The sequence below is a fragment of the Oncorhynchus keta genome, chromosome 9, assembly GCF_023373465.1.
Source record: "Oncorhynchus keta strain PuntledgeMale-10-30-2019 chromosome 9, Oket_V2, whole genome shotgun sequence".
Lineage (NCBI taxonomy): Eukaryota > Metazoa > Chordata > Actinopteri > Salmoniformes > Salmonidae > Oncorhynchus > Oncorhynchus keta.
This window is the reverse complement of record NC_068429.1, coordinates 2657667-2683075: the sequence shown is the minus strand read 5'-3', so window position 1 is coordinate 2683075 and position 25409 is coordinate 2657667. Positions and strand designations below refer to the sequence as shown.

Here is a 25409-nt window from a genome sequence, read left to right as displayed (position 1 = left end):
CTGCTTGGTTGGCCCCTCACTGAGAGGATCTGCATGGCTGGCCCCTCACTGAGGGGATCTGTTTGGTTGGCCCCTCACTGAGGGGATCTGCTTGGTTGGCCCTCACTGAGAGGATCTGTTTGGTTGGCCCCTCACTGAGAGGATCTGCTTGGTTGGCCCCTCACTGAGGGGATCTGCATGGTTGGCCCCTCACTGAGAGGATCTGTTTAGTTGGCCCCTCACTGAGGGGATCTGCATGGTTGGCCCTCACTGAGAGGATCTTCTTGGTTGGCCCCTCACTGAGGGGATCTGTTTGGTTGGCCCCTCACTGAGGGGATCTGTTTGGTTGGCCCCTCACTGAGAGGATATGTTTGGTTGGCCCCTCACTGAGGGGATCTGCTTGGTTGGCCCCTCACTGAGGGGATCTGCTTGGTTGGCCCCTCACTGAGAGGATCTGCTTGGTTGGCCCCTCACTGAGAGGATCTGCTTGGTTGGCCCCTCACTGAGAGGATCTGCTTGGTTGGCCCCTCACTGAGAGGATCTGCTTGGTTGGCCCCTCACTGAGGGGATCTGCTTGGTTGGCCCCTCACTGAGGGGATCTGCTTGGTTGGCCCCTCACTGAGGGGATCTGCTTGGTTGGCCCCTCACTGAGAGGATCTGCTTGGTTGGCCCCTCACTGAGAGGATCTGCTTGGTTGGCCCCTCACTGAGGGGATCTGTTTGGTTGGCCCCTCACTGAGAGGATCTGCTTGGTTGGCCCCTCACTGAGAGGATCTGCTTGGTTGGCCCCTCACTGAGAGGATCTGCTTGGTTGGCCCCTCACTGAGAGGATCTGCTTGGTTGGCCCCTCACTGAGAGGATCTGCTTGGTTGGCCCCTCACTGAGAGGATCTGCTTGGTTGGCCCCTCACTGAGAGGATCTGCTTGGTTGGCCCCTCACTGAGAGGATCTGTTTGGTTGGCCCCTCACTGAGGGGATCTTCTTGGCTGGCCCCTCACTGAGAGGATCTGTTTGGTTGGCCCCTCACTGAGGGGATCTGCTTGGCTGGCCCTCACTGAGAGGATCTGCATGGTTGGCCCTCACTGAGGGGATCTGTTTGGCTGGCCCCTCACAGAGAGGATCTGCATGGTTGGCCCCTCACTGAGGGGATCTGTTTGGTTGGCCCCTCACTGAGAGGATCTGCATGGTTGGCCCCTCACTGAGGGGATCTGAACTGGCCCTCACTGAGAGGATTGCATGGTTGGCCCCTCACTGAGGGGATCTGTTTGGTTGGCCCCTCACTGAGGGGATCTGCTTGGTTCCTCACTGAGAGGATCTGTTTGGTTGGCCCCTCACTGAGAGGATCTCTTGGTTGGCCCTCACTGAGGGGATCTGCATGGTTGGCCCTCACTGAGAGGATCTGTTTGGTTGGCCCCTCACTGAGGGGATCTGCATGGTTGGCCCCTCACTGAGAGGATCTTCTTGGTTGGCCCCTCACTGAGGGATCTGTTTGGTTGGCCCTCACTGAGGGGATCTGTTTGGTTGGCCCTCACTGAGAGGATATGTTTGGTTGGCCCCTCACTGAGGGATCTGTTTGGTTGGCCCCTCACTGAGGGGATCTGCTTGGTTGGCCCCTCACTGAGAGGATCTGTTTGGTTGGCCCCTCACTGAGAGGATCTGCTTGGTTGGCCCCTCACTGAGAGGATCTGCTTGGTTGGCCCCTCACTGAGGGGATCTGCTTGGTTGGCCCCTCACTGAGGGGATCTGCTTGGTTGGCCCCTCACTGAGGGGATCTTTTGGTTGGCCCCTCACTGAGGGGATCTGCTTGGTTGGCCCCTCACTGAGGGGATCTGCTTGGTTGGCCCCTCACTGAGAGGATCTGTTTGGTTGGCCCCTCACTGAGGGGATCTGTTTGGTTGGCCCCTCACTGAGAGGATCTGCTTGGTTGGCCCCTCACTGAGAGGATCTGCTTGGTTGGCCCCTCACTGAGAGGATCTGCTTGGTTGGCCCCTCACTGAGAGGATCTGCATGGTTGGCCCTCACTGAGAGGATCTGCATGGTTGGCCCCTCACTGAGAGGATCTGCTTGGTTGGCCCTCACTGAGAGGATCTGCTTGGTTGGCCCCTCACTGAGGGATCTGTTTGGTTGGCCCCTCACTGAGGGGATCTTCTTGGCTGGCCCCTCACTGAGAGGATCTGTTTGGTTGGCCCCTCACTGAGGGGATCTGCTTGGTTGGCCCCTCACTGAGAGGATCAGCTTGGTTGGCCCCTCACTGAGGGGATCTGTTTGGTTGGCCCCTCACTGAGAGGATCAGCATGGTTGGCCCCTCACTGAGGGATCTGTTTGGTTGGCCCCTCACTGAGAGGATCTGCATGGTTGGCCCCTCACTGAGGGATCTGCTTGGTTGGCCCCTCACTGAGGGATCTGCTTGGTTGGCCCTCACTGAGAGGATCTGCTTGGTTGGCCCCTCACTGAGAGGATCTGCTTGGTTGGCCCCTCACTGAGAGGATCTGCTTGGTTGGCCCCTCACTGAGAGGATCTGCTTGGTTGTTTGAGTGTTTATTGTGTTGTGGGTTCCCAGACCCAATAAAGTTGTTTTTTAAACTGTCTCTGTCTCTCTCCTCTGTTTCTCTCCTCTGTATCTCTCTCTCTCTCTCTCTCTCTCTCTCTCTCTCATCTCTCTCCCTTTCTCTGTCTCTCTCTCTGTCTCTGTCTCTCTCGTCTCTCTCTTTCTCTGTCTCTTTCTCTGTCTTTGTTTCTCTCTCTTTCTCTGTCTTTGTTTCTCTCTCTTTGTGTCTCTTGTCTCTGTCTGTTTCTCTCTCTCTCTCTCTAGACTTCCATATTCACTCCAACCTACGGAACATCCACTAACGTCCGTATCAACAGCAAAATGACAACACATCAGGTCATATCACAGCTCCTTCAGAAATTCAAGGTGAATTATGTCAAATTACCAGGTTGTATTGTTGTTAGATACCTTGGGGGAAGTCTTCTGGTTTGGTTTTAACGTGAGTCTGGTTCACCGCTGTGCTTTCACGTTGTGTTGCAGATAGAAAATGATCCTAATGAGTTTGCCCTCTACTGTGTCCATCAAAGTGGAGGTACGTGGAGCCATTCTCTTCCAGAACACAACTGATGCTGCAATCCTTCTGACATCATTAACACGTTGGACGGGGTATAATTGGTGTAAACCGGGGCTCTCCAGGGTTCTCCATTGTTAGGGTTCTCCAAGGTTATGGTTTTCCAGGGTTTAGGGTTCTCCAGGGTTAGAATTAATAGTGTCTGTTTCGTCCTATAGAGAAGAAGAAGCTGTCTGACTCAGATCTGCCGCTGTGGGAGAGGCTTGTTCAGGGCCCAGCAGAGAACATCATGAAGATGTTCCTCATGGACAGAGATGAAGAGGAAGTGAGCAACGATGTGAGTGTCTGCCCTTCAGCAGGGTTTTGAGGCCAGAATGAGTTTTGGACACTAGCCACACGCAGTGCACTAACCCCCTTGCCTATGACTAGCTCTGCTCTGTCCCCAGGTGGCCCAGTACCTTAACCTGGAGCTGCCCATCCTGGAGGGGGTTCTAGTGAAGCTGGAGGAAGAGGAGAACAGAGCGGTGCAGAGAATCACCACCAAGTGAGTTATGAAGGAGTTCAACTACCCTAACTGTTACCTAAAGTAGAGGGGGACCGAAACATTCAGACTAGGTTCTGGGTTAATGTATACTGAATCAACTCTGTCAGGTCAACTGGGTCAATCTGGAATCTAAACCGTACTGTGTTTACTCTGTGTCACCTGTAGCTAAACGGTGATGTGTCACCTGTAGCTAAACGGTGACGTGTCACCTGTAGTTAAACAGTGATGTGTCACCTGTAGCTAAACGGTGATGTGTCACCTGTAGCATAACGGTGATGTGTCACCTGTAGCATAACGGTGATGTGTCACCTGTAGCATAACGGTGATGTGTCACCTGTAGCTAAACGGTGATGTGTCACCTGTAGCTAAACGGTGATGTGTCACCTGTAGCTAAACGGTGATGTGTCACCTGTAGCTAAACGGTGATGTGTCACCTGTAGTTAAACAGTGATGTGTCACCTGTAGCTAAACGGTGATGTGTCACCTGTAGCTAAACGGTGATGTGTCACCTGTAGCTAAACAGTGATGTGTCACCTGTAGCTAAACGGTGATGTGTCACCTGTAGCATAACGGTGATGTGTCACCTGTAGCATAACGGTGATGTGTCACCTGTAGCATAATGGTGATGTGTCACCTGTAGCTAAACGGTGATGTGTCACCTGTAGCTAAACAGTGATGTGTCACCTGTAGTTAAACAGTGATGTGTCACCTGTAGCATAACGGTGATGTGTCACCTGTAGTTAAACGGTGATGTGTCACCTGTAGTTAAACGGTGATGTGTCACCTGTAGCATAACGGTGATGTGTCACCTGTAGTTAAACGGTGATGTGTCACCTGTAGTTAAATGGTGATGTGTCACCTGTAGAATAATGGTGATGTGTCACCTGTAGTTAAACAGTGAAGTGTCACCTGTAGCTAAACAGTGATGTGTCACCTGTAGTTAAACAGTGATGTGTCACCTGTAGCTAAACAGTGATGTGTCACCTGTAGTTAAACAGTGATGTGTCACCTGTAGTTAAACAGTGATGTGTCACCTGTAGTTAAACGGTGATGTGTCACCTGTAGCATAACAGTGATGTGTCACCTGTAGCATAATGGTGATGTGTCACCTGTAGCATAACGGTGATGTGTCACCTGTAGTTAAACAGTGATGTGTCACCTGTAGCATAATGGTGATGTGTCACCTGTAGCTAAACAGTGATGTGTCACCTGTAGTTAAACAGTGATGTGTCACCTGTAGTTAAACGGTGATGTGTCACCTGTAGCTAAACGGTGATGTGTCACCTGTAGTTAAACAGTGATGTGTCACCTGTAGTTAAATGGTGATGTGTCACCTGTATTTAAACAGTGATGTGTCACCTGTAGCATAACAGTGATGTGTCACCTGTAGTTAAACAGTGATGTGTCACCTGTAGTTAAACGGTGATGTGTCACCTGTAGCTAAACAGTGATGTGTCACCTGTAGTTAAACAGTGATGTGTCACCTGTAGTTAAACGGTGATGTGTCACCTGTAGCTTAACGGTGATGTGTCACCTGTAGCATAACGGTGATGTGTCACCTGTAGTTAAACAGTGATGTGTCACCTGTAGTTAAACAGTGATGTGTCACCTGTAGTTAAACAGTGATGTGTCACCTGTAGTTAAACGAAGTGATGTGTCACCTGTAGTTAAACAACAGTGATGTGTCAACAGTGATGTGTCACCTGTAGTTAAACAGTGATGTGTCACCTGTAGCATAACGGTGATGTGTCTCCTGTAGCTAAACGGTGATGTGTCACCTGTAGTTAAACAGTGATGTGTCACCTGTAGTTAAACGGTGATGTGTCTCCTGTAGCTAAACGGTGATGTGTCACCTGTAGTTAAACAGTGATGGGCTGTTTTTGTGTCCTATAGGTACAACCAGCTGCAAATAGTCTTGTCTCAGCTTCTCAGCTCCAAGATCACCAAGACCGAGACAGAGGTGTGAGGAGTGGACATCTCACAGACTGGACTTCACACAACACATACCAGAACAACAGTACACAGAATACATGAAGGGACATACTGTCCAGGGAAGAGGATGTTCAAGATGAAACTAATACCTGTGTCCCAAATGGCACCCTATTCCCTATATAGTACACTACTTTAGACCAGGGCCTATTCCCTATATAGTGCACTACTTTAGACCAGAGCCCTATTCCCTATATAGTACACTACTTTAGACCAGAGCCCTATTCCCTACATAGTGCACTACTTTAGACCAGAGCCCTATTCCCTACATAGTGCACTACCTTAGACCAGAGCCCTATTCCCTATATAGTCACTACACAGACCAGAGCCCTATTCCCTATATAGTGCACTACTTTAGACCAGTAGTCATCCTATTCACCTACACAGTGAACAGTCTACCTCTAGACCAGGAACGTAGTCATCCCTGTATAGGGAATAGGTTGCCATTTGGGACTCAGGCATACTACACCATAACTAAACCTGAAAGACTACAGGAGGATGTCCAGGGAAGGTATTGTTGAATGTCAACCTGAAAGCATACAGGAGGACACAGATGTCCAGGGAAGGTATTGTTGAATGTCAACCTGAAAGCATACAGGAGGACACAGATGTCCAGGGAAGGTTCAATGTCAACCTGAAAGCATACAGGAGGACACAGATGTCCAGGGAAGGTATTGTTGAATGTCAACCTGAAAGCATACAGGAGGACACAGATGTCCAGGGAAGGTTCAATGTCAACCTGAAAGCATACAGGAGGACACAGATGTCCAGGGAAGGTTCAATGTCAACCTGAAAGATGATGATCAGTGATGAACTGAAAGCAACAAGTAGAAAAAAGTTAAATATGGAAATATTTTTCAATGAACCTGATGCATCTAATAGAAAGCCCTTTTGGTACCAGAAGGACTAGTCATCCCTCTACCTACACAGCTGAACTAGTAGTCATCCCTCTACCTACACAGCTGAACTAGTAGTCATCCCTCTACCTACACAGCTAAACTAGTAGTCATCCCTCTACCTACACAGCTAAACTAGTAGTCATCCCTCTACCTACACAGCTGAACTAGTAGTCATCCCTTCACCTACACAGCTGAACTAGTAGTCATCCCTCTACCTACACAGCTGAACTAGTAGTCATCCCTCTACCTACACAGCTGAACTAGTAGTCATCCCTTCACCTACACAGCTGAACTAGTAGTCATCCCTCTACCTACACAGCTGAACTAGTAGTCATCCCTCTACCTACACAGCTGAACTGGTAGTCATCCCTCTACCTACACAGCTGAACTAGTAGTCATCCCTCTACCTACACAGCTGAACTAGTAGTCATCCCTCTACCTACACAGCTGAACTAGTAGTCATCCCTCTACCTACACAGCTGAACTGGTAGTCATCCCTCCATCTACACAGCTGAACTAGTAGTCATCCCTCCATCTACACAGCTGAACTAGTAGTCATCCCTCTACCTACACAGCTGAACTAGTAGTCATCCCTCTACCTACACAGCTGAACTAGTAGTCATCCCTCCATCTACACAGCTGAACTAGTAGTCATCCCTCTACCTACACAGCTGAACTGGTAGTCATCCCTCTACCTACACAGCTGAACTAGTAGTCATCCCTCTACCTACACAGCTGAACTAGTAGTCATCCCTCCACCTAGACAGCTGAACTGGTAGTCATCCCTCCACCTACACAGCTGAACTAGTAGTCATCCCTCCACCTACACAGCTGAACTAGTAGTCATCCCTTCACCTACACAGCTGAACTAGTAGTCATCCCTCTACCTACACAGCTGAACTAGTAGTCATCCCTTCACCTACACAGCTGAACTAGTAGTCATCCCTTCACCTACACAGCTGAACTAGTAGTCATCCCTCTACCTACACAGCTGAACTAGTAGTCATCCCTCCACCTACACAGCTGAACTAGTAGTCATCCCTCCACCTACACTGCTGAACTAGTAGTCATCCCTTCACCTACACAGCTGAACTAGTAGTCATCCCTCTACCTAGACAGCTGAACTGGTAGTCATCCCTCTACCTACACAGCTGAACTAGTAGTCATCCCTCTACCTAGACAGCTGAACTGGTAGTCATCCCTCCATCTACACTGCTGAACTAGTAGTCATCCCTCCACCTACACAGCTGAACTGGTAGTCATCCCTCCACCTACACAGCTGAACTAGTAGTCATCCCTCTACCTACACAGCTGAACTAGTAGTCATCCTTTCCACCTACACAGCTGAACTAGTAGTCATCCCTCCACCTACACAGCTGAACTAGTAGTCATCCCTCTACCTACACAGCTGAACTAGTAGTCATCCCTCTACCTACACAGCTGAACTAGTAGTCATCCCTCTACCTACACAGCTGAACTAGTAGTCATCCCTCCACCTACACAGCTGAACTAGTAGTCATCCCTCCACCTACACAGCTGAACTAGTAGTCATCCCTCCACCTACACAGCTGAACTAGTAGTCATCCCTCCATCTACACAGCTGAACTAGTAGTCATCCCTCCATCTACACAGCTGAACTAGTAGTCATCCCTCCACCTACACAGCTGAACTAGTAGTCATCCCTCCACCTACACAGCTGAACTAGTAGTCATCCCTCCACCTACACAGCTGAACTAGTAGTCATCCCTCTACCTACACAGCTGAACTAGTAGTCATCCCTCCACCTACACAGCTGAACTGGTAGTCATCCCTCCACCTACACAGCTGAACTAGTAGTCATCCCTCCACCTACACAGCTGAACTAGTAGTCATCCCTCCACCTACACAGCTGAACTAGTAGTCATCCCTCCACCTACACAGCTGAACTAGTAGTCATCCCTCCACCTACACAGCTGAACTGGTAGTCATCCCTCCACCTAGACAGCTGAACTAGTAGTCATCCCTCCACCTACACAGCTGAACTAGTAGTCATCCCTCCACCTACACAGCTGAACTAGTAGTCATCCCTCCACCTACACAGCTGAACTGGTAGTCATCCCTCCACCTAGACAGCTGAACTAGTAGTCATCCCTCCACCTACACAGCTGAACTAGTAGTCATCCCTCCACCTACACAGCTGAACTGGTAGTCATCCCTCCACCTACACAGCTGAACTGGTAGTCATCCCTCTACCTACACAGCTGAACTGGTAGTCATCCCTCCACCTACACAGCTGAACTAGTAGTCATCCCTCCACCTACACAGCTGAACTAGTAGTCATCCCTCCACCTACACAGCTGAACTAGTAGTCATCCCTCCACCTACACTGCTGAACTAGTAGTCATCCCTCCACCTACACAGCTGAACTAGTAGTCATCCCTCTACCTACACAGCTGAACTAGTAGTCATCCCTCTACCTACACAGCTGAACTAGTAGTCATCCCTCCACCTACACAGCTGAACTAGTAGTCATCCCTCCACCTACACAGCTGAACTAGTAGTCATCCCTCCACCTACACAGCTGAACTAGTAGTCATCCCTCCACCTACACAGCTGAACTAGTAGTCATCCCTCCACCTACACAGCTGAACTAGTAGTCATCCCTCCACCTACACAGCTGAACTAGTAGTCATCCCTCCACCTACACAGCTGAACTAGTAGTCATCCCTCTACCTACACAGCTGAACTAGTAGTCATCCCTCCACCTACACAGCTGAACTAGTAGTCATCCCTCCACCTACACAGCTGAACTAGTAGTCATCCCTCCTCCACAGCTGAACTAGTAGTCATCCCTGAACTAGTAGTCATCCCTCCACCTACACAGCTGAACTAGTAGTCATCCCTCCACCTACACAGCTGAACTAGTAGTCATCCCTCTACCTACACAGCTGAACTAGTAGTCATCCCTCCACCTACACAGCTGAACTAGTAGTCATCCCTCTACCTACACAGCTGAACTAGTAGTCATCCCTCCACCTACACAGCTGAACTAGTAGTCATCCCTCCACCTACACAGCTGAACTGGTAGTCATCCCTCCACCTACACAGCTGAACTGGTAGTCATCCCTCCACTAAGACAGCTGAACTGGTAGTCATCCCTCCACCTACACAGCTGAACTAGTAGTCATCCCTCCACCTACACAGCTGAACTAGTAGTCATCCCTCCACTAAGACAGCTGAACTGGTAGTCATCCCTCCACCTACACAGCTGAACTAGTAGTCATCCCTCCACTAAGACAGCTGAACTGGTAGTCATCCCTCCACCTACACAGCTGAACTAGTAGTCATCCCTCCACTAAGACAGCTGAACTAGTAGTCATCCCTCCACCTACACAGCTGAACTAGTAGTCATCCCTCCACTAAGACAGCTGAACTGGTAGTCATCCCTCCACCTACACAGCTGAACTAGTAGTCATCCCTCCACTAAGACAGCTGAACTAGTAGTCATCCCTCCACTAAGACAGCTGAACTAGTAGTCATCCCTCCACTAAGACAGCTGAACTGGTAGTCATCCCTCTACCTACACAGCTGAACTGGTAGTCATCCCTCCACCTACACAACTGAACTGGTAGTCATCCCTCCACTAAGACAGCTGAACTGGTAGTCATCCCTCCACCTACACAGCTGAACTGGTAGTCATCCCTCCACCTACACAGCTGAACTAGTAGTCATCCCTCCACCTACACAGCTGAACTAGTAGTCATCCCTCCACCTACACAGCTGAACTAGTAGTCATCCCTCCACCTACACAGCTGAACTAGTAGTCATCCCTCCACCTACACAGCTGAACTAGTAGTCATCCCTCCACCTACACAGCTGAACTAGTAGTCATCCCTCCACCTACACAGCTGAACTGGTAGTCATCCCTCCACCTACACAGCTGAACTGGTAGTCATCCCTCCACTAAGACAGCTGAACTAGTAGTCATCCCTCCACCTACACAGCTGAACTAGTAGTCATCCCTCCACCTACACAGCTGAACTAGTAGTCATCCCTCCACTAAGACAGCTGAACTGGTAGTCATCCCTCCACCTACACAACTGAACTAGTAGTCATCCCTCCACTAAGACAGCTGAACTGGTAGTCATCCCTCCACCTACACAGCTGAACTAGTAGTCATCCCTCCACCTACACAGCTGAACTAGTAGTCATCCCTCTACCTACACAGCTGAACTAGTAGTCATCCCTCCACCTACACAGCTGAACTAGTAGTCATCCCTCCACCTACACAGCTGAACTAGTAGTCATCCCTCTACCTACACAGCTGAACTAGTAGTCATCCCTCCACCTACACAGCTGAACTAGTAGTCATCCCTCCATCTACACAGCTGAACTAGTAGTCATCCCTCCACCTACACAGCTGAACTAGTAGTCATCCCTCCACCTACACAGCTGAACTAGTAGTCATCCCTCTACCTACACAGCTGAACTAGTAGTCATCCCTCCACCTACACAGCTGAACTAGTAGTCATCCCTCCACCTACACAGCTGAACTAGTAGTCATCCCTCTACCTACACAGCTGAACTAGTAGTCATCCCTCCACCTACACAGCTGAACTAGTAGTCATCCCTCCACCTACACAGCTGAACTAGTAGTCATCCCTCCACCTACACAGCTGAACTAGTAGTCATCCCTCCACCTACACAGCTGAACTAGTAGTCATCCCTCCACCTACACAGCTGAACTAGTAGTCATCCCTCTACCTACACAGCTGAACTAGTAGTCAGCTGAACTAGTAGTCATCCCTCCACCTACACAGCTGAACTGGTAGTCATCCCTCCACCTACACAGCTGAACTAGTAGTCATCCCTCCACCTACACAGCTGAACTAGTAGTCATCCCTCCACCTACACAGCTGAACTAGTAGTCATCCCTCCACCTACACAGCTGAACTAGTAGTCATCCCTCCACCTACACAGCTGAACTAGTAGTCATCCCTCCACCTACACAGCTGAACTAGTAGTCATCCCTCCACCTAGACAGCTGAACTAGTAGTCATCCCTCCACCTACACAGCTGAACTAGTAGTCATCCCTCCACCTACACAGCTGAACTAGTAGTCATCCCTCCACCTACACAGCTGAACTAGTAGTCATCCCTCCACCTACACAGCTGAACTAGTAGTCATCCCTCCACCTACACAGCTGAACTAGTAGTCATCCCTCCACCTACACAGCTGAACTAGTAGTCATCCCTCCACCTACACAGCTGAACTAGTAGTCATCCCTCCACCTACACAGCTGAACTGGTAGTCATCCCTCCACCTACACAGCTGAACTAGTAGTCATCCCTTCACCTACACAGCTAACAGCTAGCTCCTGAATGAGTTGTCATCCCTCCACCTAGACAGCTAACTCCTGTTTCTGTAATAGAGTCTTGACAACACAACAAATAAGTGCTAGCTAGCTGCCAGTTTGTACACTGGTTTGTTACTGTTGAATCATGAAGTGATTCAGTCATTTTTCAATAACACGCGGCTAGCTAACTAACTGGCTAGTGGAGGTGTTATGATCACTAACATCATTGCTGGAATGTACTTCTGACCAATCAGATTACTTGTCCCGTACTAACTGTTTAATAAGCCCTATAAAGTGATTGCCTGATCATAGCAAAGATTATAATTACCCAAGATTGGCCAGCGGCGCCATTGACATTGGGAGGTTCCTCCAGATGCTTCATGTTTTTCTGGAGGCCGTATATATATTTTCAGCTTCCTGTGATTACAGGACGTGACTTAACTGGGGGTCATAGGGGTGGTTTTGAGGAGTTTAAAATATTTGTGACCAGGGGACAGTTTTGACCCGGCATATGCAGTCTGAATTCAATCTGCCCAAAAGGATTGTTGATCTCCATTGGTCTTAATTGTCTTACAGTACCAGAGGCGTCTATACTGTATGTCCCCACCACCTTCTTCTAAATAGTTTCCATTCGTAACCAAAATCCTGGAGAAATTGGTTTTCAAACAGCTGAATGATTTTTAAAGTGCCAACTGTATTTTTGACAAATACCAATCTGGTTTTGCAGCCCACCACAGCACAGAGACAGCGTTAGTTCAAGTGGTAAATGATCCTAGAGCCAACAGAGAGACAGCCTTAGTTGGAAGCAAATGATCCTAGCAAATGATCCTAGAGCCAAAACAGATGCCAAACAGCTCTATGTCCTTTTGCTCTTGTATTTAAATGGTGCATTCCTCACTGTTGACCATGATGTCCTTCTGGACTGACCGGAGAGGAGGGGTTGGACTCTCCAGTACAGAGGTGGGTTTAGCACCTTGTGTACCGGTCAATAATTTTTCGTCAACCTTGGTGAACATAACTCAGAGAATATACAAACTGTGTTCGTGATTTAAATACTTGGATGGCTCAACTTCCTACAGCTAAATCAAGACAGGTTGTAGACAAAGCACAGAGAGAATCTCAACGCACATTTTAATTCACAGGCAATAAAGACAAAACACCAGTTAAAAAAACTAGCTGTTATTTTAGATTCTGAACTCCGTTTTGAATCACAGGAATGTGACCAAAATAGCTTTTTACCACCTGAGGAACATTGCCAAGGTGCAGTCGTTTCTCTCAGGCTGATACAGAGAGACTCATCCATGCTTTTATTACAAGCAGGCTTGACTACTGTAATGCTCTCCTGTCTGGTCTACTCAAGAAAGCCATTGGTCAACTGCAAAACATACAGAATGCTGCAGCGCGGGTACTGACCAAGACCAGACAGAGAACACATTACACCTGTTCTAAGGTCTCTGCACTGTAAAACATAGAGAATGCTGCAGCGCGGCTACTGACCAAGACCAGACAGAGAGCACACACTACACCAGTTCTAAGGTCTCTGCACTGGCTGCCTGTGAGTTTTAGAATTAATTTAAAGATTATTCTAACCCCAATACACACATGCACTTAAGTTATGTACCCAGTAGGTCCCTCAGGTCCTCTGGTACTGGCCTTTTAACTATCCCAAAGCCTTGGACCAAGAGACAAGGAGAGGCAGCCTTTAGTTATTATGCCCTCAGTCTCTGGAATAGTCTGCCACTGTGGACATTTTTAAAAGAGATCAAAACACACAATTTTAGCTTTGATTTTCCTTAGGGTGATTTTTGAGTCGTTCAGGTGATATTGTTATTCTTTAGTTGTTTTAAATAGCACATTGTGTTGCATTCCACGTCTGAAATGTGCTGTATAAATAAAGTTTGATTTAGATTTGACCTGTCTGTCTCTGTGTCCGTCTGTCTGACTGAGACTTTCACCAATTTCAGCTTTATCGACATTATTTTGTTGCCTTGAATGCAATGTATTGATGAGAGAAAAGTCGTGGGAATATAGAGGATAGTTTGAGGAAATAAATAAATAAAATAATAAAACAGAAGTTTGAAGTTTAATTAGTGACACACATGGTATACATATTCTAACAAAATGTTCCTTCAGAAATAGTAAAAGATGAGAATAGGAACATGAAGCTAGTTCCATTCATCCCGGATAAAAAGAGTCCTATTCAGACTCAGGAGGTGTGGCGTCACTTGAGGAGGCGTCACTTGAGTGGGTTGAGTCTGACGTGCTCTTCCTGTCCGGGTTAGGCCTGTATGGATGGGAGCACGGTCCCAGTGATGTACTGGGCCGTCTTCACTACCCGCTGGAGGGCCACGGTCCCAGTGATGTACTGGGCCGTCTTCACTACCCGCTGGAGGGCCACGGTCTCAGTGATGTACTGGGCCGTCTTCACTACCCGCTGGAGGGCCACGGTCTCAGTGATGTACTGGGCCGTCTTACACGCTGGAGGGCCACGGCTGGAGGGCCACGGTCCCAGTGATGTACTGGGCCGCCGCTGGAGGGTCACGGTCCCAGTGATGTACCTGCTGGAGGGCCACGGTCCCAGTGATGTACTGGGCCGTCTTCACCACCCGCTGGAGGGCCACGGTCCCAGTGATGTCACCACCCGCTGGAGGGGCTGGGCAGTCTTCACCACCCGCTGGAGGGCCACGGTCCCAGTGATGTCACCACCCGCTGGAGGGCCACGGTCCCAGTGATGTACTGGGCCGTCTTCACCACCCGCTGGAGGGCCACGGTCCCAGTGATGTACTGGTCCGTCTTCACCACCCGCTGGAGGGCCACGGTCCCAGTGATGTACTGGGCCGTCTTCACCACCCGCTGGAAGGCCTTGCGGTCATGGACAGAGCATTTCCTGTACCAGGTCGTGATGCAACTGGTCAGGACTCTCTCGATGGTGCAGGGATAGTATTTGGAGATGAACCTGGGGTGAATTTCTTCAGCTGCCTTCGGAAGTAGAGACATTGTTGCGCCATCTTGACCAGAGTGGTGGTGTTGCTGGTCCATGTAAAGCCCTCTGTGATGTGGACGACCAGGAACTTCAAACTGCTGACTCTCTCTACTGCAGAGAGTGGATCGAGGCATGTTCCCTCCTCTGCTTCCTGAAGTCAACAATCAACTCCTTTGTTTTGTTGACATTGAGGGAGAGGTTGTCCACAATGCCAGTTTACTTACCTCCTTCCTGTAGGCTGACTCTTCGTTGTTGGTTATCAGGCCTAAAACTGTGGTGTTGTCAGCAAACTTAAACTGGCATTGTGGTGCCATGACAACCTCTCCCTCAATGTCAACAAAACAAAGGAGTTGATTGAATCACACTTTAGGAATGTGACCAAAATAGCTTTTTACCACCTGAGCCTATCTCTTAAAGGCCCCTAGGATCCATGAGTACAGGGATGGTCAGCCAGTCACTGGGAGGACAACTCAATTTGGGGAGATTATAACACGGTTTTAAATACCTCAATGGACCTTACAGGAAATCAAATCAAATCAAATTTATTTATATAGCCCTTCGTACATCAGCTGATATCTCAAAGTGCTGTACAGAAACCCAGCCTAAAACCCCAAACAGCAAACAATGCAGGTGTAAAAGCACAGGTGTAATCACACTACAAACTATCACCCTCGGGCACTTATGGAAATTACAAAAGTCATGGATATATTGGAATTAGTGGATATATGGAGACTTAAATATCCTGACCTAGTGAGAGATACATTGCCGAGGCTTTAATGAAGCTAGTCGTCTTGCCTGCTTTCTCATGTTAACCAAAAGTTTCAAATGTGTTGACAGAGGACAGAATGCGGTCAGACCATCAAATAACTGGTATACACATTACTCTTACAGAATTTCCGCAAGGATATTGGAAATGTAATCAAAGCCTGTTATGAACTAACATATATTAAATAGTAACCAAAAAAGTGTTAAACGGATATGAATATAGCTAAATATATTTAAAATAGCCACCCTTTGCCTTGATGACAGCTTTGCACACTCTTGGCATTCTCTCAACCAGCAACACCTGGAATGCTTTTCCAACAGTCTTGAAGGAGTTCCCACATATGTTGAGCACTTGTTGGCTGCTTTCCCCTCACTCTGCAGTCCTCAGACTCATCCCAAACCATCTCAATTTGGTTGAGGTCGGGTGATTGTGGAGGCCAGGTCATCTGATGCAGCACTCCATCACTCTCCTTAGTCAAATAGCCCTTACACAGCCTGGAGGTGTGTTGGGTCAATGTCCTGTTGAAAAACAAATGATAGTCCCACTAAGCCCAAACCAGATGGGATGGAGTATCGCTGCAGAATACTGTGGCAGCCATGCTGGTTAAGTGTGTCTTGAATTCTAAATAAATCACAGACAGGTTCAGCAGCAAATCACCCCCAAACCATATCACCTCCTCACTGCTTTATGGTGGGAAATATACATGCGGAGATTATCCGTTCACCTTCGTCTCACAAAGACACAGCGGTTGGAACAAAAAATCTCCAATTTGGATTTCAGACCAAAGGACACATTTCCATCGTTATAATGTCCATTGCTCTTGTTTCTTGGCCCAAGCAAGTCTCTTCTTATTATTGGTGTCCTTTAGTAATGGTTTCTTTGCAGCAATTCAACCATGAAGGCCTGATTCAGTCTCCTCTGAACAGTTGATGTTGAGATGTATCTGTTACTTGAACTATGTGAAGCATTTATTTGGGCTGCAATTTCTAATGCTGGTAACTCTAATGAACTTATCCTCTGCAGCAAAGGTAACTCTGGGTCTTCCTTTCCTGTGGTGGTCCTCATGAGAGACAGTTTCATCATAGCGCTTGGTGGTTTTTGAGACTGCACTTGAAGAAATGTCAAAGTTCTTGAAATGTTCCGCACTGACCGACCTTCATGTCTTAAAGTAATGATGGACTGTCTTTGCTTATTTGATCTGTTCTCACCATAATATGGACTTGGTCTTTTGCTAAATAGGGCTGTCTTCTGTATACCACCCCTACCTTGTCACAAGTCAACTGATTGTCTCAAACGCATTAAGAAGGAAATAAATTCCACAAATGAACTTGTATGAAGGCACACCTCTTAATTAAAATGCTTTCCAGGTGACTACCTCATGAAGCTGGTTGAGAGAATGCCAAGCCAGTGCAAAGCTTTCATCAAGGCAAAGGGTGGCTACTTGAAGAATCTCAAATATAAAATATATTTTGATTTGTTTAACACTGTGTTGGATATAACATGATTCCATGTGTGTAGTTTGATCGTTTTGATGTCTTCACTATTATTCTACAATGTAGAAAATAATAAAAATGAAGAAAAACCCTGGGATGAGTAGGTGTGTCCACACTTGACTGGTACTGTTTATTTTGACTGTTTTTTTTATTTTTATTTGTATTTATTTATTATTTTACTTCAGTTTATTTGAGAAAATACTTTCTTAACACGTATTTTTCTTAACTGCATTGTTGGTTAATACGGGCTTTTAAGTAAGAATTTCACTGTAAGGTCAAAATAGTGCTGGTTTTTGTTGGTCACCCAACAGTGCTCTTGGCTGAACATATCAGCCTCTGAAGTGCATTGCAGTCCGCAGGGGAGTTGCCGTACCTTGATGTGATGCATCCCAACAGTATGCTCTCGCTGGTGCTCCTGTAGATCAATGTGAGGCCCTCGGGACAATGGTTGAAGAGTCGCTGTCGTGCCTTCTTCACCACAGTGTCCGTGTGGTTTGACCATTTCAGCTTCTCTAAGATGTGTACACCGAAGAATTTGAAGTTATTGACGGTCTCCACGGTGATGAGGATGAGGTTGAGTCCAGCCTGGTTCCTCCTGAAGTCCACAATAAGCTCCTTTGTTTTGCTAACGTTGAGGGAGAGGCTGTTTATCTGGCACGACCCCATCAGAGTGCCTACCTCCTCATTGTAGGCCGCCTCGTCGCTGTTGGTAATCAGGCCTACTACTGTTGTGTTGTCAGCGAACTTGGTGATGGAACTGTCTGAGGCCACGCAGTCCTACCGAGTGGGCATCTCTGTCCCAGTAGGGAACTATGTCATCTCTGTCCCAGTAGGGAACCATGTCATCTCTGTCCCAGTAGGGATCTATGTCATCTCTGTCCCAGTAGGGATCTATGTCATCTCTGTCCCAGTAGGGAACTATGTCATCTCTGTCCCAGTAGGGAACTATGTCATCTCTGTCCCAGTAGGGAACTATGTCATCTCTGTCCCAGTAGGGAACTATGTCATCTCTGTCCCAGTAGGGAACTATGTCATCTCTGTCCCAGTAGGGAACTATGTCATCTCTGTCCCAGTAGGGAACTATGTCATCTCTGTCCCAGTAGGGAACTATGTCATCTCTGTCCCAGTAGGGAACTATGTCATCTCTGTCCCAGTAGGGAACTATGTCATCTCTGTCCCAGTAGGGAACTATGTCATCTCTGTCCAAGTAGGGAACTCTGTCATCTCTGTCCAAGTAGGGAACTCTGTCATCTCTGTCCAAGAGTCAAATGAATCTGGTCATCCACTGATAACATTTCCCCCAAAATCATATAATTTAAAACTACAAAAAATAGGTCCTTAAATAATGTCAGTTGAAAACAATTTTATTAGAAACAAAATCACATCAAATCCTAAAAGAAATCTAAGCAGTTTTGAAAAGTCAAGTCATTCAACGATGAACCATTTCGTTGTAGCGTAACTCTGTAGATAGTCATCGTCATGTTCAGGTAGTCAGTGATGACTGGTCTAGAGTCAGTGTTACATATTACAGGAGGAAGAGGACAGATCATGTAGTTGGTTGGTTGAAACTGATCTGGAGTCAGATTTGCTTCTGGCAAGAGGAGTTGGAGATCTCGTACTTTTCATTGCGAGGGTTAAACCACACCTCAAACGTACATGTCAGGCGCTGTAAAACAAACGATTACGTCACATTAATGTCAATAAACTGTATAGACACTGTGATCTATGAGGTCAATATTACATGGTGTACTGTATGTATAGCCTGAGTACCAGACCTGTCTGTGCTATTGTTACAAACGTGTCTGGGACAGGACATGGAGCGGAATGAAAACACAAACCGCTCTGGTACCACCAGGTCACTCACTATATGTACTGCATACTATAAAATGGTCATTTTGTTTTACTTACGTAATTATAAGGCTCTAAAAGCCCAGCTCAGTATCTGCATTAAGTGCTTAAATCTCTCCATTAAAGGAAAGAACTGCTAAATCTGGAGCTTTCCAATGCAGAAGCACTTATTTCAGAATTACACTTATGTAACACCACATGGCACCCTATTCCCTAAGTAGTGCACTACTCTGGTCAATAGTAGTGCACTACTCTGGTCAATAGTAGTGCACTACTCTGGTCAATAGTAGTGCACTACTCTGGTCAATAGTAGTGCACTACTCTGGTCAATAGTAGTGCACTACTCTGGTCAATAGTAGTGCACTACTCTGGTCAATAGTAGTGCACTACTCTGGTCAATAGTAGTGCACTACTCTGGTCAATAGTAGTGCACTACTCTGGTCAATAGTAGTGCACTACTCTGGTCAATAGTAGTGCACTACTCTGGTCAATAGTAGTGCACTACTCTGGTCAATAGTAGTGCACTACTCTGGTCAATAGTAGTGCACTACTCTGGTCAATAGTAGTGCACTACTCTGGTCAATAGTAGTGCACTACTCTGGTCAATAGTAGTGCACTACTCTGGTCAATAGTAGTGCACTACTCTGGTCAATAGTAGTGCACTACTCTGGTCAATAGTAGTGCACTACTCTGGTCAATAGTAGTGCACTGTATAGAGAATAGGGTGCCATGTGGGACATACGTCCAGTTTCTAAATCCCATACAGTATATCCGTATAATCTTTGCTCTGTATATCCATGAGCATCAGAAAAAGTAACCTTTTTCCCCAGGACACAGGACTCCACATCTGAGTTGTGCTCCGTCTTGAGGCACTTGGTCTTCCCGATGATCACCTCGATCCTATAGTTGATCACGTTAGTCACCTGTTTGGGTCATAGAGCCTTAGTAAGAAACAACCATACCACCTGTTGACATCATCTTTTTAGTTTAATAAATTAACTAATAATAAGAGATGTTTGTACAATTATATACAAGTAATGTTATATATGAATTGCAGAAGTTGTGTAAATGACTTTACCACTTAAAGGGAGGTAGTTAGAAGTATAGGACAATGTCCCAAATGAAAAAGGCAGTGCACTCTAGGGTTAATAGGAGGGCATTTAGGATGTAGCCTAGAGGAAATAGGGGACCATTTAGGATGTAGCCTAGAGGAAATAGGGGACCATTTAGGATGTAGCCTAGAGGAAATAGGGGACCATTTAGGATGTAGCCTAGAGGAAATAGGGGACCATTTAGGATGTACCCTAGAGGAAATAGGGGACCATTTAGGATGTAGCCTGGATAATACTGTCACCTGAGTCTCAGCGGAGATGACATTGATCAGTCTGAAGAATTTCCTGGCATTAGACTGGGTGTTAAAGTGGTCCACAGCAGCTTTAGCAGTGGTCTGCACCTCCAGGCTCTCTGGGTCTCTGCTGAACCAGCCACCCAGAAGCTGGATGTTCTCTACAACCACAACACTCAGTTACATGGAGCTGAACATGTCGAGCAGCAAGTGGAACACCGTCACTGCGCTCACTTAGCAGTATTGCTCATTCCGGAAGATGTTTGTTGGTGCGGTGGACCGATAGCAGACCGTTATACAGAGGCTATAATCACTACAGGACTAGTAAAGGGTTAGGGTTAGTACTACTCTAGTACAGGACTAGTAAAGGGTTAGTACTACTCTAATACAGGACTAGTAAAGGGTTAGTACTACTCTAATACAGGACTAGTAAAGGGTTAGTACTACTCTAATACAGGACTAGTAAAGGGTTAGGGTTAGTACTACTCTAATACAGGACTAGTAAAGGGTTAGTACTACTCTAATACAGGACTAGTAAAGGGTTAGTACTACTCTAATACAGGACTAGTAAAGGGTTAGTACTACTCTAATACAGGACTGGTAAAGGGTTAGTACTACTCTAATACAGGACTAGTAAAGGGTTAGTACTACTCTAATACAGGACTAGTAAAGGGTTAGTACTACTCTAATACAGGACTAGTAAAGGGTTAGTACTACTCTAATACAGGACTAGTAAAGGGTTAGTACTACTCTAATACAGGACTAGTAAAGGGTTAGGGTTAGTACTACTCTAATACAGGACTAGTAAAGGGTTAGTACTACTCTAATACAGGACTAGTAAAGGGTTAGTACTACTCTAATACAGGACTAGTAAAGGGTTAGGGTTAGTACTACTCTAATACAGGACTAGTAAAGGGTTAGTACTACTCTAATACAGGACTAGTAAAGGGTTAGTACTACTCTAATACAGGACTGGTAAAGGGTTAGTACTACTCTAATACAGGACTAGTAAAGGGTTAGTACTACTCTAATACAGGACTAGTAAAGGGTTAGTACTACTCTAATACAGGACTAGTAAAGGGTTAGTACTACTCTAATACAGGACTAGTAAAGGGTTAGTACTACTCTAATACAGGACTAGTAAAGGGTTAGTACTACTCTAATACAGGACTAGTAAAGGGTTAGTACTACTCTAATACAGGACTAGTAAAGGGTTAGGGTTAGTACTACTCTAATACAGGACTAGTAAAGGGTTAGGGTTAGTACTACTCTAATACAGGACTAGTAAAGGGTTAGTACTACTCTAATACAGGACTAGTAAAGGGTTAGTACTACTCTAATACAGGACTAGTAAAGGGTTAGTACTACTCTAATACAGGACTAGTAAAGGGTTAGTACTACTCTAATACAGGACTAGTAAAGGGTTAGTACTACTCTAATACAGGACTAGTAAAGGGTTAGTACTACTCTAATACAGGACTAGTAAAGGGTTAGTACTACTCTAATACAGGACTAGTAAAGGGTTAGTACTACTCTAATACAGGACTAGTAAAGGGTTAGTACTACTCTAATACAGGACTAGTAAAGGGTTAGTACTACTCTAATACAGGACTAGTAAAGGGTTAGGGTTAGTACTACTCTAATACAGGACTAGTAAAGGGTTAGTACTACTCTAATACAGGACTAGTAAAGGGTTAGGGTTAGTACTACTCTAATACAGGACTAGTAAAGGGTTAGTACTACTCTAATACAGGACTAGTAAAGGGTTAGTACTACTCTAATACAGGACTAGTAAAGGGTTAGTACTACTCTAATACAGGACTAGTAAAGGGTTAGTACTACTCTAATACAGGACTAGTAAAGGGTTAGTACTACTCTAATACAGGACTAGTAAAGGGTTAGTACTACTCTAATACAGGACTAGTAAAGGGTTAGTACTACTCTAATACAGGACTAGTAAAGGGTTAGTACTACTCTAATACAGGACTAGTAAAGGGTTAGTACTACTGTAATACAGGACTAGTAAAGGGTTAGTACTACTCTAATACAGGACTAGTAAAGGGTTAGGGTTAGTACTACTCTAATACAGGACTAGTAAAGGGTTAGTACTACTCTAATACAGGACTAGTAAAGGGTTAGGGTTAGTACTACTCTAATACAGGACTAGTAAAGGGTTAGGGTTAGTACTACTCTAATACAGGACTAGTAAAGGGTTAGTACTACTCTAATACAGGACTAGTAAAGGGTTAGTACTACTCTAATACAGGACTAGTAAAGGGTTAGTACTACTCTAATACAGGACTAGTAAAGGGTTAGTACTACTCTAATACAGGACTAGTAAAGGGTTAGTACTACTCTAATACAGGACTAGTAAAGGGTTAGTACTACTCTAATACAGGACTAGTAAAGGGTTAGTACTACTCTAATACAGGACTAGTAAAGGGTTAGTACTACTCTAATACAGGACTAGTAAAGGGTTAGTACTACTCTAATATAGGACTAGTAAAGGGTTAGTACTACTCTAATACAGGACTAGTAAAGGGTTAGTACTACTCTAATACAGGACTAGTAAAGGGTTAGGGTTAGTACTACTCTAATACAGGACTAGTAAAGGGTTAGTACTACTCTAATACAGGACTAGTAAAGGGTTAGTACTACTCTAATACAGGACTAGTAAAGGGTTAGTACTACTCTAATACAGGACTAGTAAAGGGTTAGTACTACTCTAATACAGGACTAGTAAAGGGTTAGTACTACTCTAATACAGGACTAGTAAAGGGTTAGTACTACTCTAATACAGGACTAGTAAAGGGTTAGTACTACTCTAATACAGGACTAGTAAAGGGTTAGGGTTAGTACTACTCTAATACAGGACTAGTAAAGGGTTAGTACTACTCTAATACAGGACTAGTAAAGGGTTAGTACTACTCTAATACAGGACTAGTAAAGGGTTAGTACTACTCTAATACAGGACTAGTAAAGGGTTAGTACTACTCTAATACAGGACTAGTAAAGGGTTAGTACTACTCTAATACAGGACTAGTAAAGGGTTAGGGTTAGTACTACTCTAATACAGGACTAGTAAAGGGTTAGTACTACTCTAATACAGGACTAGTAAAGGGTTAGTACTACTCTAATACAGGACTAGTAAAGGGTTAGTACTACTCTAATACAGGACTAGTAAAGGGTTAGTACTACTCTAATACAGGACTAGTAAAGGGTTAGTACTACTCTAATACAGGACTAGTAAAGGGTTAGTACTACTCTAATACAGGACTAGTAAAGGGTTAGTACTACTCTAATACAGGACTAGTAAAGGGTTAGGGTTAGTACTACTCTAATACAGGACTAGTAAAGGGTTAGTACTACTCTAATACAGGACTAGTAAAGGGTTAGTACTACTCTAATACAGGACTAGTAAAGGGTTAGTACTACTCTAATACAGGACTAGTAAAGGGTTAGTACTACTCTAATACAGGACTAGTAAAGGGTTAGTACTACTCTAATACAGGACTAGTAAAGGGTTAGTACTACTCTAATACAGGACTAGTAAAGGGTTAGTACTACTCTAATACAGGACTAGTAAAGGGTTAGGGTTAGTACTACTCTAATACAGGACTAGTAAAGGGTTAGTACTACTCTAATACAGGACTAGTAAAGGGTTAGTACTACTCTAATACAGGACTAGTAAAGGGTTAGTACTACTCTAATACAGGACTAGTAAAGGGTTAGTACTACTCTAATACAGGACTAGTAAAGGGTTAGTACTACTCTAATACAGGACTAGTAAAGGGTTAGTACTACTCTAATACAGGACTAGTAAAGGGTTAGTACTACTCTAATACAGGACTAGTAAGGGTTAGGGTTAGTACTACTCTAATACAGGACTGGTAAAGGGTTAGGGTTAGTACTACTCTAATACAGGACTAGTAAAGGGTTAGTACTACTCTAATACAGGACTAGTAAAGGGTTAGTACTACTCTAATACAGGACTAGTAAAGGGTTAGTACTACTCTAATACAGGACTAGTAAAGGGTTAGGGTTAGTACTACTCTAATACAGGACTAGTAAAGGGTTAGTACTACTCTAATACAGGACTAGTAAAGGGTTAGTACTACTCTAATACAGGACTAGTAAAGGGTTAGTACTACTGTAATACAGGACTAGTAAAGGGTTAGTACTACTCTAATACAGGACTAGTAAAGGGTTAGTACTACTCTAATACAGGACTAGTAAAGGGTTAGTACTACTCTAATACAGGACTAGTAAAGGGTTAGTACTACTCTAATACAGGACTAGTAAAGGGTTAGGGTTAGTACTACTCTAATACAGGACTAGTAAAGGGTTAGTACTACTCTAATACAGGACTAGTAAAGGGTTAGTACTACTCTAATACAGGACTAGTAAAGGGTTAGTACTACTCTAATACAGGACTAGTAAAGGGTTAGTACTACTCTAATACAGGACTAGTAAAGGGTTAGTACTACTCTAATACAGGACTAGTAAAGGGTTAGTACTACTCTAATACAGGACTAGTAAAGGGTTAGTACTACTCTAATACAGGACTAGTAAAGGGTTAGTACTACTCTAATACAGGACTAGTAAAGGGTTAGTACTACTCTAATACAGGACTAGTAAAGGGTTAGTAGCACTACTCTAATACAGGACTAGTAAAGGGTTAGTACTACTGTAATACAGGACTAGTAAAGGGTTAGTACTACTCTAATACAGGACAAGTAAAGGGTTAGTACTACTCTAATACAGGACTAGTAAAGGGTTAGTACTACTCTAATACAGGACTAGTAAAGGGTTAGTACTACTCTAATACAGGACTAGTAAAGGGTTAGTACTACTCTAATACAGGACTAGTAAAGGGTTAGTACTACTCTAATACAGGACTAGTAAAGGGTTAGTTAGTACTACTCTAATACAGGACTAGTAAAGGGTTAGTACTACTCTAATACAGGACTAGTAAAGGGTTAGTACTACTCTAATACAGGACTAGTAAAGGGTTAGTACTACTCTAATACAGGACTAGTAAAGGGTTAGTACTACTCTAATACAGGACTAGTAAGGGTTAGGGTTAGTACTACTCTAATACAGGACTAGTAAAGGGTTAGGGTTAGTACTACTCTAATACAGGACTAGTAAAGGGTTAGTACTACTCTAA

The 25409-nt window shown here is 45.2% G+C and overlaps 2 protein-coding genes and 1 long non-coding RNA gene across 47 annotated transcripts in view; 1 reads left to right on the top strand and 2 right to left on the bottom strand.

The window, feature by feature from the left end:
• The window catches only part of rassf6 (Ras association domain family member 6), a 39836-nt gene extending 33962 nt beyond the window's left edge, over positions 1–5874 (top strand). The window contains 5 exon segments of the mRNA XM_052524889.1: positions 2790–2891; positions 3006–3057; positions 3255–3373; positions 3483–3580; positions 5474–5874. Coding sequence (XP_052380849.1) covers positions 2790–2891; positions 3006–3057; positions 3255–3373; positions 3483–3580; positions 5474–5546 — 444 coding nt within the window. The 3' untranslated portion in view covers positions 5547–5874.
• A 499-nt stretch (positions 5875–6373) lies between these two features.
• Positions 6374–11795, bottom strand: LOC127931632 (uncharacterized). Of its 43 annotated transcripts, XR_008141967.1 has the most exons (14): positions 11676–11795; positions 10988–11211; positions 10732–10955; positions 10604–10699; positions 10124–10539; positions 9772–9835; positions 9612–9707; positions 9484–9547; positions 9356–9419; positions 8125–9212; positions 7805–8060; positions 7708–7771; positions 7036–7515; positions 6825–6939 (listed from the first exon to the last, which is right to left on the bottom strand). It is a non-coding gene; the product is annotated as an uncharacterized LOC127931632 (long non-coding RNA). The 43 variants fall into 43 exon arrangements; XR_008141990.1 differs by lacking the exons at positions 9484–9547; positions 9612–9707; positions 9772–9835 and having other exon boundaries at positions 8125–8540; positions 8605–8636; positions 8669–9212; positions 9356–9483; XR_008141995.1 differs by lacking the exons at positions 9484–9547; positions 9612–9707; positions 9772–9835 and having other exon boundaries at positions 8125–8668; positions 8733–8796; positions 8893–9212; positions 9356–9483.
• A 6599-nt stretch (positions 11796–18394) lies between these two features.
• The window catches only part of si:busm1-57f23.1 (uncharacterized protein LOC368621 homolog), a 28444-nt gene continuing 21429 nt past the window's right edge, over positions 18395–25409 (bottom strand). For all 3 annotated transcript variants that reach the window (XM_052524887.1, XM_052524886.1, XM_052524885.1), the window contains exons 3-5: positions 20249–20400; positions 19713–19817; positions 18395–18712 (exon numbers count right to left, since the gene is read on the bottom strand). In XM_052524887.1, the coding sequence (XP_052380847.1) occupies positions 18626–18712; positions 19713–19817; positions 20249–20400 (344 nt within the window). In that variant the 3' untranslated portion in view covers positions 18395–18625. The remainder of the gene's footprint in view (positions 18713–19712; positions 19818–20248; positions 20401–25409) is intronic.